Source organism: Plasmodium knowlesi (genome assembly GCF_000006355.2).
Source record: "Plasmodium knowlesi strain H genome assembly, chromosome: 12".
Lineage (NCBI taxonomy): Eukaryota > Apicomplexa > Aconoidasida > Haemosporida > Plasmodiidae > Plasmodium > Plasmodium knowlesi.
The window spans coordinates 200,544-214,685 of NC_011913.2; the positions used below are offsets into that span (position 1 = coordinate 200,544).

At 43.1% G+C, this 14,142-nt stretch overlaps 4 protein-coding genes across 4 annotated transcripts; 2 read left to right on the top strand and 2 right to left on the bottom strand.

The window, feature by feature from the left end:
- Positions 1–1,090: 1,090 nt before the first annotated feature.
- Positions 1,091–2,992, top strand: PKNH_1204000 (dihydrofolate synthase/folylpolyglutamate synthase, putative; the record flags this gene model as incomplete). The annotated part of the gene is made up of 4 exons (XM_002260057.1): positions 1,091–2,179; positions 2,400–2,589; positions 2,707–2,829; positions 2,949–2,992. The coding sequence occupies 4 exons, from the start codon at positions 1,091–1,093 to the stop codon at positions 2,990–2,992; spliced, it is 1,446 nt and encodes a 481-aa protein (XP_002260093.1).
- A 718-nt stretch (positions 2,993–3,710) lies between these two features.
- PKNH_1204100 (snare-like protein) lies at positions 3,711–4,511 on the bottom strand (the record flags this gene model as incomplete). Its single annotated transcript, XM_002260058.2, has 2 exons — positions 3,711–3,750; positions 3,889–4,511. The coding sequence occupies 2 exons, from the start codon at positions 4,509–4,511 to the stop codon at positions 3,711–3,713; spliced, it is 663 nt and encodes a 220-aa protein (XP_002260094.2).
- A 1,373-nt stretch (positions 4,512–5,884) lies between these two features.
- Positions 5,885–9,119, bottom strand: PKNH_1204200 (conserved Plasmodium protein, unknown function; the record flags this gene model as incomplete). The annotated part of the gene is made up of 2 exons (XM_002260059.1): positions 5,885–8,756; positions 8,995–9,119. The coding sequence occupies 2 exons, from the start codon at positions 9,117–9,119 to the stop codon at positions 5,885–5,887; spliced, it is 2,997 nt and encodes a 998-aa protein (XP_002260095.1).
- Positions 9,120–9,851: 732 nt separating this feature from the next.
- PKNH_1204300 (DEAD box helicase, putative) lies at positions 9,852–13,983 on the top strand (the record flags this gene model as incomplete). Its single annotated transcript, XM_002260060.1, has 8 exons — positions 9,852–9,908; positions 10,147–10,433; positions 10,559–10,620; positions 10,776–11,000; positions 11,104–11,153; positions 11,284–11,421; positions 11,520–13,467; positions 13,592–13,983. 8 exons carry the CDS (start codon positions 9,852–9,854, stop codon positions 13,981–13,983), a joined length of 3,159 nt encoding a protein of 1,052 aa, XP_002260096.1.
- Positions 13,984–14,142: the final 159 nt, after the last annotated feature.

A 14,142-nucleotide genomic window follows, 5' to 3' on the forward strand; every position in this document is an offset into this window, starting at 1 on the left:
CCGAATGGATGATAGAGGCACAAACGGTGTGGGCCGCTTTGTACTCGCCACCTCGCACGCGCTCCCTTCTCATGCACAAAAGGTAGTTAGCTGGGTACCTTTTCCTATGCATGCCCTTCATATATACCTAGGTGTTTCCTACGAATAGGTTTATCATCACCACAGCTGTGATTTCCTCTGCTTCAAAATCTCTCTTTTGCTTCATGTATCCTTCACATAAGAGCCACAAAAAGGGTCCATTTACAAAATTCTATTACCTCCTCCCATGATTGTTGCGTGCGGGGTGTCTCATCCGTGGAACTAAGGAAAAACATTTCCCGACACAATTTTTGCAAAAGCTTTTGTCGTCCCAATATTACGCGGGTGCCCCACAGATGGATGTAAATAAGTACATCTGTTCACCTGTGGAGGAAAAAAAAAAAAAAAAAAAAAAAAAAGTCTTACCCTTGTGGTGATGGGTTTACAATTTATCCCCTTAACACTGAGCACATCGCCCCGCGTATCGTGTGAAATGCACGAGATGGTCGCAATTGCGTTGACCTCGCCCTGTTCATGAAGTCTACGGGGAGGCGGTGCGACCCCATACTTGGTGAGGTAACTACTCCTTCCTTCCAACAGGTTTCCGTCGTAATTTTTTTGTTCTTTTCCCCCCCCACACACGGTATGTGTACTGCAAATAAAACCGACGGCGAACAGGGGAGAAAGCCGTTGATGCATTTCATGGTTTACCCCAAAATATGAGTGATAAGCCCAAGGCAGGTCATTTATAACTCCCACTTTTTGTAAGGAGAGGTCTCCCTTCTTCCTTCAAATACGCTAAAAAAAAAAAAAAATAAAAAAAAATAAAAATAAAAGGGATAAAATAGGTAACCATTAATAGGTACTATTTGTCTCATTTTTTTTTTTTTTTTTTTTAAAGTGTAAACCTTTTCTTGGTGAACCGTTTGTGTAACCCCTTCCCTCGTTCGTCCAACATAAAGATGAATCATCACCTTATATATAATTCCTCCATCGGTTCTAACACGATTCTAAATTGGGTTATTCTGCAACCAACCGCTATCATTCTTGTGATGTAGAAATAAAATACAAAATGGTTAGCGGAAAAGATGAGACATCAGTACAGGGGTACGCAGAGTGCCTGAGAAAGCTATATGGAACACATTCGCTAAAACTGGGACTAGAAAGAACCAAGGTACTAAGCGAGTGCTTCGGCAACCCAGGGGATACGTACAAGACGGTTCATGTGGCTGGGACGAATGGAAAAGGCTCCGTGTCACACAAAATAAGTATGTGTTTAAGAATGCGTAACTACAAAGTAGGTCTCTTTACATCACCACATGTGTTCTCCATAAGAGAAAGAATGAAAGTAAATGATGAGTGCATATGTCAAGAAGAATTTGTCTCTCTGGTTCAAGATGTTCTGAAAAAAGCAGAGGAGCTGGACATGAATCCAACATTCTTTGAAATAATAACAATCGTTGCATTTCTGTTTTTCAAGTCGAAGAAGGTAGATTATGCAGTTATTGAGACGGGGATTGGAGGTCGACTGGATGCAACGAACATTCTGAAGAAGCCCGAATTAGTTGTTATCACGTCCATTGGTTATGACCACCAACAATTGCTAGGAGATCATCTCAATTCTATTTGCGAAGAAAAAATCGGCATAATTAAAGACAGCACAAATGTTATCATTGGTCCTTCTGTATCGATCTATAAAAGCGTCTTCAACAGAGCCAAGGATTTGAACTGTGTCCTTCATGTCGTACCACCAGAACCTCGTGGAGAATCCTTTAACGAGGAGAATACAAGAATAGCAACAGAGGCACTCAAGATATTAAAGGTGAATATCTCCTCGGATCCTATTTTGAAAACAGTCGTCTCTCTTAAGCCTCCACTAAGGATGCAGTACCTTGCTATTGAACAGGTTGAACATGTTAAGAAGAAAATATCTCCATCTTTTGGAATTTCCACTAATGCGAATGCAAAGAGTATTGGCACCTGCCTCCCCTTAGCTGTCATCCTAGATGTCGGTCACAACGAAACAGCTATCAATCGGCTCTGCCAAGAAATAAACTATTTCCACAAGGGAAAGCCTATACGGGTCTGTGTCTCGGCGACCCGCCCACGTAGCTTGGCAATCTTTCAGCCCCTCGTTGCGCACTTCCAGGGATTCCTCCAGGTACCTGTGCGCTACATACACCGTAGCGCGGTCCCTCCTTGACGCACCGTATTGCGTCTTCCTACTCCTATTCCTATTCCCTGTGGACATGTACAGTACAAGTGTACATATGTACAGTACAAATATACACTTGTACAGTACAAATATACACATGTACAGTACAAGGGTACACGCGTACAGTACACGTACGCCTATTTTTCCACTTCTCACCCTCCCGCAGGATATTCTCTACCTCCCCTGCATGAACGAACGCACATACGACTTCTGTGAAGTTTCGAACATGCTCAGTAAAGATGAACAAATAACACAAGAACTGCGCGGGCATTTACTCCGCAGTGCAGAGAAGGTAACTTCGTGGCTGGAAAATGCCCGCAAGGAGGACTCATCGGAAGGAAACCTCTACACACGTGGTAAGGCAAACGAAATACGCAAAAGAGATAGTTTACCCGCAAGGAAATACATAGAGCATCCTTCCTCCCCACTATGAATGTTTACATGTGTCCATACTACCCATCTCCCCCCCCAAGGCATAATCCCCCTGATTGTGAAGAATGCCTTCCTGAATTGTTGCCAGGAAAATTCCATTTTACTTATCTGTGGAACCTTTTTCATGTTTGAAGAAGTTCTAGCCGTCCTTGATATCCACTCGGGTAAGCCACTTTGTGGTTCCCTGGACGAGCAAGTACGGGAGGAACATCCTCCGCTTCGCTACTCCATTTGGCTACTCCACCGCTTCTTCACCACTCTCATTTCTCAATTCCCACCTCAGATCTGCAGGACCCCATTTCGATGAACGAACCATCTTCTACTTGAGGGCTACCTGAGGGAGACGACTGAACAGGAAGTTGCAAAAAAAAACATTCCTACCTCACCGTCTTTCAGGGCGAACAAAATCAGAACATCCCAACCCATGGCACAGGGACACTTCTAACACACGTAACACGCGGGGGAAATCCGCAAAGGAATCCTTAATTTCGGAAAAAGAAAAAAAAGTTAAATAAGCTACTTCCTCAACAGCGCACGACGATGACGGCGGTGGTCATGGCCGATGTGGTGACCAACGTGCAGACCAACGTGCAGACCAACGTGCAGACCAACGTGCAGACCAACGTGCAGACCAACGTGCAGACCAACGTGCTGGTGATGATGATGATGATAATTGCACTGAACATGTAAAACAGGCAATACGAAGCACACACGTATGCGCTTTAAAATAGCTAAAGCGTAACAAAAAAAAAAAAAAAAAAAAAAAAAAAAAACACACAAAACATACGCACACACACACACACAAAAAAAAAAAAAAAAAAAAAAAGAAGGAATCCTCCACAGTGAAAGGTGTACACATATATAAGCTACACATAGGTTGAGAAAAAAACATTCACACGTTACAACAAAATGCTCCATCTATCCTTCAAACAGATATGTTATATATACTAACACGTTCTGATGGAATACATATACATATACTGTCCTGCCCTTTTTGCGATGATTTTTCTCTCCAAATTTCGTAGAAAAATCGGGAAAGTCTTCCTCAGTATAATTTGCAACATTGGTTGTTCTTCTTGGCTTGCCTGTAAATATGTGGGAGAGGAGAGTTCACGCAAGAAATGAAAAAACAATGCTACATTATAGCCCAGTAACGTCCATCCACACATGTATCCTTTTTTTTCCTGTCTTCCAACAACCTAACTACTTTTAACCGAACTAACCTGTAGAACTGGTAAGACGAATTGGACAAGTCCTGGCTCTTCTTCATGAGATCATCTAACTTCTCCCCCCGCTGTAATAGATCGTCTATATTTTTCAACATCACATCCTTCACTTCATCTAGATCCTTCTGCACCCTGGATAATTTATCCGCCTCAGTTGGATTTTGGTACTTCTTTAGAAGTTCCATCAAGTCTGTAGTGAATAGTGCCCCCTCCATTAAATCCTCCGTTACGTGCTCATACTTAGTTCTACATTTCTGGTGGAAGAGTCTCTGTGTCGTGTCTATGAGTCCAAATGCTATTCGTAGGGGGTATGTCTTTGTGGAAAGGACGAGTACGCTGACATTGGTATCCTTATTTGTGTAAACATGCATGTGTCCTATTCCAGATTCCAGTTCGATAACTTCCCTATTCCCTTTGGGGGTCCTGCTACATACCAACCTGGAGTGGAAAAATATGTGCTCCTTCAGGGACGAGCGGTGGAAGAAGGGGAAAGACGACAGGTCCACTGCCGCGGAAAGGAACACTGGCTTCGTCACATCGTGCTTATAAATCAGAATAGCGTATAGCGCAACTTTGCTTGACCGCTCGCTGTTGGGGAGGGCGCCTGGGAAGTCGTTCATCGGGGAAGGCGTCGAAGGGGGGGGGGGGCGTGCGAAAGTAAAATGGAGAAAGCGTGGGAAGGTGTAAAAAGCGGTCCTCGCCTCAACTGTCTGGGATGTATATCACGCGGAGGGGCACAACTCACAAGCGACCGACCATCTGCTAAACTCCTCGTCTGCCAATCTGCCGAAGAGAGCCGCGCATATTTTGTATGCTAAGTGTCGCCGTAGGGGAAAAGCTCCAAAGTACGCTTCATAATGCGCGCTCGCAGCTCTTCCTCTTCCGCTTCTGCACTTTTTAAAAGTGGGCAATGAAGAAGCACGTTCACATAACCAAACTTGCAAAAAAAAAAAAAAAAAAAAAAAAAAAAAAATATATATATATAATATATAGCTAATTTTTTTTTTTTGCATGAACGGTTCAGGTGAAAAAAATATTCCAAATAGCGTTAAAGAAAAAAAAAAAAAAAAAAAAAAAAAAAAATATATGAACAAAAATATATGAATAAAAAAATACGAACAAAAATATATGAACAAAAAAAAAAAAAAAAAAAAAAAAAAAAATACAGATTTATACTGCCCCCCCAATTGGGCAATTCACCTGCAGGGTGTCGTGACGAAGTGGCAACCAACACTGACTTACCTGACGGTGAAACCGCCACATCGCACCAGTGTAGCATACGAGTTAGTATCACACTACCTTAGGAAAGAAGCTCTCAAATGGGCAAACAAAAAGAAAAAAAAAAAATGGAGGGGAAATTGTATCAACCTAGCGGATATTAGGGTGTGAAAAATGGAGGACACGATTCGTATTTCATCCTATCTGTGAGTACTTTGCACTTTTTTTGATATAATTGCCTAGTCATGTAATAGAAGAGCTGCCTCCCCGGATACGTATCGATAGTAGCATCGTCCCACCCCACCCAATACACACACTTGGAATGAACGTCACAGAGGGAGCCGCACTGCAGAAAAGCTTTCGCAAAATTAACAAAAGGAGATAAGGGGAAATTCATCCCCAGATCATAGCAACCTCAGGAGGGGTGCAGGTTTCTCAAAAGGTGCGTTTCTACCAAGACAACACGGTGGAGATACTACCTACAGTGCAGTCAGGTGATCTCCGTTGTCCAGTTGCCTGACCATAAAATAGCCATTAAAGAGGTGCTGACGAGTATGGCGCGTCAAATAAAAATGTATGCCAAATTCAATTTAGTCGTTTCTGTTCAGCTCATTCGGGGGATGCCCTTATATACTGTGTGCCAAACCTTACGCAAACTGATGAGATGGATGGACAACATAGGTATATATAAGGTGACAAAGTATCTGGCACATAGGATATAAAGGAAACGCAGCGGCGAAATGAGTAGCAGTTGGTTGAACCACGCAGACGCGATCTACCCGTGGAATAGTAGGTAGTGAGCCAAGTCGAGGCCGATTTGGTGGTCTAGAAAACTCAGGAAGAAGGTTGTTAAATAACTTAGGAAGGAGACGTGAAAGAAGTGGAAGGCGCGCATGAAGAGAGGAAAGGGGCGTATTGTCTCCACCTGTGCGGTTGTACGAAGCGAGGGATATTTCCCAAAGGGACCATTGCTCATCTCCCCTCCCTGAACGTGTGCCCCCTCCATGGAAATTCCAAAATCGTGTAAACACACTTGGACAAAGTAAAAAAAAAGCTTCTTCAAGAAGGACAGGAGGATCAAAAACAAATTTTTGTATAAAACAGACGGGGATTTTCTTACAATAATGCGGAATATTAAGTGCATTTTTTTTTTCTGCTGTAATTTTGGATGGTTGTAAATGCGCCTAACCATTTGGATGACTTGTGCAAAAGTTCCGAAAGGAGGGGTTAACACCCGGAAGAGTTCCTCCCACAGTAACAAAATGGTGCCAACAGAGATGGGTCTGTCTACTTTTCCGCTTTTCTGTATTTGGCCGACTAGGTAATGGACCTCAAGGGGAACATCATCCCCACTTTGCCTTTTCACATTACTCTCCATGATACGACTTTGGAGGAAAAAATTTTCGTCGATGTACTTCTCTTGTGGGTACTGTACACAAAAAAAATGCTTCTTCCAGTGATAATTAAGGTTGCACTGAACTCCTTTTTTGTTGTCGTCCTGAAGGGAGGAGGTTGGACTAAAGCAATACACCAGATGGTCCGTGTGTAGGCTGCACAGGCCTAGTGGATACAACGGTTTATCTGCTTCGGGGGAGGCACGAATCAGCTGTGAAGGAGGACTACCCACCCCGCTGAGTAACTCCCGTTCGTACTGATCAATGGTGAAGAAGGAATATAAAACAAACTTGGTAATGTTCGATGGGAGGAAGGGTCGTCTCCCTTTTCCCTCCTCCGACCGTTTCGTACGGTTACAAGTTGACACGACATTTCGTCTAGTCCTACTGTGCAAGCTCATATTTGTCTTCACCCTGGTGGTCCTACTGTGCAAGCTCATATTTGTCTTCACCCTGGTGGTCCTGCTGTGCCTACTCCACCCTTTCATTGAGGTGTGATTATCCCAGAGTGTTCTCACCAGCGGGCGGTCGTCCCGAAGAAGTACACTCACGATATTGTCCCGCAGGCAGTATCTGCACGCGATAAAAATCTGCTTAATATCCTTCCCACATTTATGAAAGCGAATAATTAAAATGAAGGAGCCTTCTACAACTTCATCCTTCTTTAGCATGTGGTCCACGTAAATATTAAGCCAAATTTTCTTCTCTTCGTTTTGCCTTACAATCCCTTTATGTGGATATACGTAGATGTGCCTCATCATGTCAAGATTGTTTTGTTCATATGCAGGGACACCGCAACATTCCTTTCGCCTTCTGCTCGATTGGCTCCTCCCAAAACGAACGTTCTCCTCCAGGTACTTGAAAATTGAATTCTTTTTCAAGTGGAGGTATGAGTAGAGGTTGATTGGGATAGTGGACTGGCTCTTTGGGTCGAAGCATAGAATTGAAAAGGATAGGTGTCCCCCATTTTCGTAATCATCGCCGCTACCACACCCTGCGTGCGTATAATCCAAATGGAAGCTTGCCTGACCCACCTGGTACGTGTAGATGGATCCCAACTCCAGAACCTCCGGCTTTACGCCAATGTGCACTTGTCCTTGGCCCCGATTACCTTCCCCAACTTGTGATAAAAAAAAATCATCAACAATGCTAACTTCCATTTGGGAAAACAAATCACAGCAGAATTTAAAACCTAAAGGAACGAGTTCAGCATTTTTACCTGAACATGTTAAGGTAAAATAAGACCTTTTCTGCAATATGTTCTTTTCATTCTTATTTAAAATGGCAATGTTATTTCCCCAAATGAGAGAGTCGTTATGTAGGTTACTGTCCCGTAAATGGTTAAAAAGGACCAGCTGGTTAAAACCCTGTAGAACTACAATATCCATGCCAAACAAGTGAAGATCTTCCTTGTCTGTTTCGAAAGTAATGTTGTTTGTGAAATGGTTGTACATTTGCTTGAAGCAGAGGCGGTAATTCTCCAAAAACATTTCAGCGTAATTTCTTCTTGAGTTCGTTGGGCTGCTGATACTCTGCGTCCAACCACTTCCGGGTCTATTATCTTCATTGGCGTGCCACTTCTCTGCGCTGAGTAAACACCTATAGTACTCGCATCGCTCCACATGCTTTTCCAAATCAATGTTGGACAAACAAACGCAGAGAGTGATCCCCTTAAATGTAAAGGTGATACAGATGACAACATTATCGTCGTGACGTTTCCTCTTTCCCTGTCTCTCCCCCTCCCTGTCTATCTTAATACATACATTCGTCCCTTCACTGAGGCACCGGGTGCGTCTGCGAAGGGAGTCGGCCTCGGCCTGACTCGCTCCACTCCGTTTCGCCATCCGCTTGGCCGTCCGTTGTGCCATTCCCCGTTGTGCCACCCCCTCCTGTGCAGGGTTGTTGCCCCCATGTGGAGGCATCCCCATCACGGAATGATCAAAGTAGTGCCTCATAATCATTCGGTATCTCTTCCCATAAGACCTCCTCACGCGTAGCTTAACACTTCTGGCGTACACCTGCCGGATGTACTTGCGGAGCTCTACTCTAACAAAAAGAATAAAGGAGTTTCCTTCGAATTGGAAATTGGGATCTACCAGTTCGTACTGGTCCTTCCCATCACACAACATGTTCTGATTACATTGACGTGCCCATTGTTCTAACTTTGCCTTAATGGCCATCCTAAGGTGATTGTCCTGCACATGATAATTGTTCTCCCCATGAAGGTTCCCCCTTTTCAAGTCATTCTTTATGCTGCATGAGAGAGGTAGTAGTGGTTTGCGTGTGTGCATGTCTGGGGAGGTAAATTACTCACAGGGATTTTCCGTTTGGTATTTCATTGTGGACGGGGAGTGACCCTGTAGGAGATATATCAACTCAGGTGAAGGAGAAGTTGATGGGAAAATCCATGTAGTGTGTAGTGTGTAGTGTGTAGTGTGCAGTGTGCAGTGTGCAGTGTGCAGTGTGCAAACCATTCTCGACTAACTCCTACCTTATTATAATGATGTCCTCCTTGGGGACGAACTCCAAGTCTCTCCACAGGGCGGAAAAATCCCCGCCGCATTCTGCAGCGTCCAGGACGTAGAAGGACAAGGAATGTTTTCTGTAGCTGTTCATTTTTCTCCTCCTCTGGGATGCGTGTTGTAATCGGTGTCGCTAACGGATTAGTTCTCTGCATGGTTCTGGGCATTGTTCTCAGTATGGCTCTCGGTATGGTCCATGGAAATGGTTATCAACACATGTGCCCACCCTTCCTACCAAGTAGTGAAAAGCACCTTCTAACCGTTTCTCTAACGAAGGTGATAACTTCCATGAGCTGTTAGTACACCCCAGAGTGCGAAGCCGAAATGCGGCAATACACAGTTTGCATGCAGAAGCCAGGTGTATAACTGCTCAAGAAAAAAAAAAAAAAAAAAAAAATAGCTAATATTGTGTGCAAAAGTGGGAAAAAAATTACCTGACCCACCTGAACAGGCAAGGTAAAAATTTTAGAAAAAAAAAAAAAAAAAAAAAAAAAAAAATGACGATGGCATTTTCGGATGAACCCACCACAACGATGTGCATTCTCCTTTACTGAGTTGTTCTTTCTGCACAGTACCACCTCAGATTCGCCAACACTTTTTGTGTTTTCCCTGATCGTGCTACAGGCGGCTTTTCATCCTTTTGAATCCTTCACAGGGAAATGACCAAGCCTATCATCATAAGCATGGTGTAAAAGGGCAAGGATGAAAAGGACACATGGTAGTACATCGCATCTCTGCACAAGTGGAAGCCTCTTACACACGTGAAAGCTCTTTCCTTTTTCCTTTTCTTTTTTTTTTTTTTTTTTTTTTTGACAAGCTACTCACCATGGAAACCCAGTTCGATGAAGAGATCAAGCAGTTCTTTCCCTTCCCTCCATACAAAGTAATAACATCAAAATGGTAACATAGGCAATGTGCCTTAAACTAATTTTTCTATCGAGGAAAGTTGCAGTTTCTTCGCTTTTGTGAATTCACTTCTCGAATTATGAATGGTCCTTGATGGAGTAACTACACCGTATGGATCGTCTCGTTTTCCCCGCCTAGTCGGATCCACGCCTATGGCCACCTTGATTGGTCCAATTTTTTTTTTTTTTATCCATCCCATGTGTTCACCACTACAGATTCAGCTGAACTTCATGAAAACTCTCTACGATGTATTGAAAAAATCAAACCTCACATTTGGTGAGGAAGTTCGGTCGGTGTACGAGATTATCCAGAAGAACCAGAACCTTCAGAAGATGGTTGTAGAGGAGGTGGAGACCGGGCTGGAAATATTTAACGGTCAGGTATGTGCAGGGAATACTCAGGTGTGTGAGGAGGATGGGGAATCCCCAGAGGATCACATCATCTCTGAAATGAAAACCGGTTCTGGGAAGTCGCTCAGTCTGTTGACACCACTCGTTTATTGGTAAGTCCAATCGACATTGTATATGTGGTGTCCCCATTGGGTTGCAATTCTTTACACTTATCCCTTTTCCCCTTATCTTATTATCATCGCGTGGTCACATCTCCTGCACCCCACCCTTCCCGTAGGTTGCTAAAACATAAATTTGATTTCTTCCTCTTGAGGGAAGACACGCATCTGCGAAAGGAAGGTAAGTGAAAATTTACATTGTTGCTACTCTTGGTGGTACCACAGTTGGTGTTATTTCTCTGTACAGCAGCAAGTGGATAATGCGCTGTCTTGAAGAGGATCCTCCATTCCATATACACTGTGACGATTCCATATCGTATGTGCCTTCTCACTTAGAACCCGAGTGGGTGAAGGAATCAGTCACGGAGAACCTCCTGCGGAAGTTCTCTCGATCCCAAAAGGTGCAGAAGAAGAGGAAGGAGGAAGACCTGACCATCTTGAATCGATACTTCTCCATCTCTGATGACAAAATCACACTGAAGGAAAATTTAAGAGTGGAAAAAAAACAGCCTCAAGTGGAAGCGCGCAAACCAGAGGAAGACCGCTTCGACACACAGGGAGGTAAGCAGAAAATATGAATGCTCAAATGTGTGTGCCGATTTATAAATCGAAAATTTGCTCGCATGACATTTTTTTTTTTTTTTTTTTTTTTTTTTCTCACCAGAGGTGGATAACTTGAGCGATTGTTCTGTTGAGGGGCCATCCAAGAAACAGGTAAGGAGATGTATACATGGTGTAATCCGATCTGATCAAATCGTTTTAACCTTACTTTCGTAAACGACACGACGGTAAAGATGAAAAAATATCGGATCCTTCTTCCAATTATCACGCACTTCCTTGGCAGATCTTCATTTGCAGTCGAACGCAGTCGCAACTGAACCAGTATTTCTCAGAACTGAAGAAAATTGAAGACAGAGTAGGGAAGGATCTACCCATCAATATGATCATCCTGGGGAGTAGAAAGCATCTATGTGTGAATGAGGTAAGATCCTCTCGAGGGGATACCGCCCTCCTGCACGATGTACACCACCCTCCTTCTGACATCCCACCACACAAAACAACACCCCTCACCCTACACAGCCTTTTCTGAAGAAATACAAAAGTGTGAATGAACTGAACGACTGTTGCCGCAACAGCGACTGTAGGTACAAGAAAATATTTAAGGAAAACATGCTCCAGAAGAGACAAAGGAGGGAAAAGAAAAAGAACAAAATATTTTACGATTTGTCTTCATCAAGTGGAAGTACCAGTGATCGCAGTGACTGCAGCGACCGCAGTGGTAGGTCGACAAATGCGAGGCACTCGAACAGTGTCGTGGACAACTACAGCCTAGTGTCAAAACTGATGAACTGCAAAAATTTAAAAATAAATCAGGTGAAGGATATATGCATGAGTGACAAGATAGAAGTGTGTCCTTACTACCTTAGCAGAGAAAATGTAAAAAACGCAGATATAGTCCTGCTACCATATGTGTGTATTCTAAATGAGCATGTAAGGAGGGGATTAAAAATCTCCATTAAAAATAACATCGTCATTTTTGACGAGGCACAGAACATTATAGACAGCATCAATGAATCAAATTCTGCAACCATAACTTATGGAGACATTCTTTTTTGCAAATTTATTTTGGAGGAGTATGAAAAAAAATACCAACAAGTTCTAAACAATAGCAACATGGTTTCCATTAAGCAGGTTGTTATTTATTGCGATTTGTTACTATCCTCTTTCAAAGATGTTAAAGAGAACCTAGTAAAAGTTACCAACTATATTTTGACATCTCAGTTAGATGCACTGAACCTGAACCATATTTCCAACGTTCTTAATAACTCTACTTTTTGTAGAAGAATTAAAATTTTTGCAGAATCATACCTTAGGAAGAACTTCCCTCAGCATTTTAAAAGCATCTCGGGGCGTGTCAACACATCTGCCATTTACCTCCTCAGCGACTACACAAATAAAATGATTCGCTCCAATCGGTACGATTATGTGTTCTTACATCGGGGAGGACAAACAGAAGAGGAAGAGCCATCTAGTCGAGTAGGTCCAAAGGGGGGATCGAATAAACGTAGTGCTCTCCCTCCTGAGGGAGAAACACACATGGATAGGAATAAACGGGTTAAGAAGGGGAACGGTGCAAACGTGGAGCAACATACAGAGGATGATAAGGTGAAGTATCAAAATGAAAACGAGGATGACGCGATTAGTACACTTGTCGAAGACCTAATCGCGCGAAAGAACCCCCAAATGTTACATCGAATAGAAATCGTTAGTGTCAGCTCATGTAGCAATTTTGTGAAAATTACCAGCGAATGTAGTAACGTGATTCTAATAGGAGGAACGTTGCAGCCGATAGAAGAGTTCCTCCTACTCTTCATGAGTCAAAAAGGGAAGAAAAAATCTGTAAAATTGTTCTTATCGGATTACATTTTCAAGGAGAGTAATGTGTTCTGCAGAATTATCAGTACCAACCTAGTGACTAACGAACCAATTGACAACACGTTTAAGAGTAGAGGTAAAAAGACACATCTCCTAAACTTAGCAATTCAGATTCACCTGCTCACAGTACATGTTCACTTCGGGAATATTGTTTTCTTTTCGTCGTATAAATATTTAAGGGAGTTTTTCACCTTCCTGCAAAATGAAGGTCAGTACGTCTTAACCGAAATGAAGAAAAAAAAAAAAATTTTTTTCGAGGAGAAAAATGGAGATAGCGATGTACTTAGGGATTACATGCAAAGCATCCAACAAATACGAGATCAGGGGGAGGATACTTGTGTAAAAAATGGTTGTGTCCTTTTTTGTGTAATGAATGCAAAGCTCAGTGAAGGGATTAACTTTTACGACGACTTTTGTCGAAACGTTTTGATTGTTGGCATTCCCTTTTTCAAACATGAAAAGGGGGGCTCTTCTACCTCCACTGCGGATCTTACCCTGGATAAGAACTCCCTTCGTTTGGATTACTACCGAGCCTTCTCCGCTGATGTGGCACGAGGGGAAGAGGATGTAGCCCCATCCTCGTTGCAGTTAGGTAAGCGAAGTAGCGTTACCCTTTACGCAACGCAATGTCAGTACGTTTGGCTCTTTCACTGCGCCTGTAGGTACCGCTGTATTGCCGCCCCATTATGTGCCTCCCTATTGCCGCTTCCACGCAGGACACCTAATCAGCGACATGTGCAAAACGTACGAACTCAAGTCTGCTATGAAAATAGTAAACCAGTGCATAGGAAGAAGCCTGCGCCACGTGGACGACTACTCCTCCTTCTTCTTCCTAGACTACCGGTTCGCCAACAAGGAATTTTCAGACCTCCTCCCGTCATTCATCGGAGCGCACTTGGCTTCTACAAAGAGTGATTCCACTTTGCAAGACCAACAAGGATGTACCTTCTTGGAGGAAAAAACAAAAATGAAAGAACTTTTCGAAAATTTTAAGCGCCACTATTGTAGGGCCTTTCCCGATATCCCCTTCGCAGAGCACAATGAGACCCACTGGGAGAGTTTCGCGCGGGATGTCTTCCTTCTGCGTAAGTTTCACGCGGGGAGGTAACCCGCTGGGGGCACCTGTACAAATGTTGGAAAAGGTAAGACACACGCCAAACAGGAACAAAAAAAAAAAAAAAAAAAAAAAAAAAAAATATGAACGGACAGGTAGCTAGCCATAAATTACAATTTAAAGCTACAAAAAGGGGGCATATTCACCTGCACG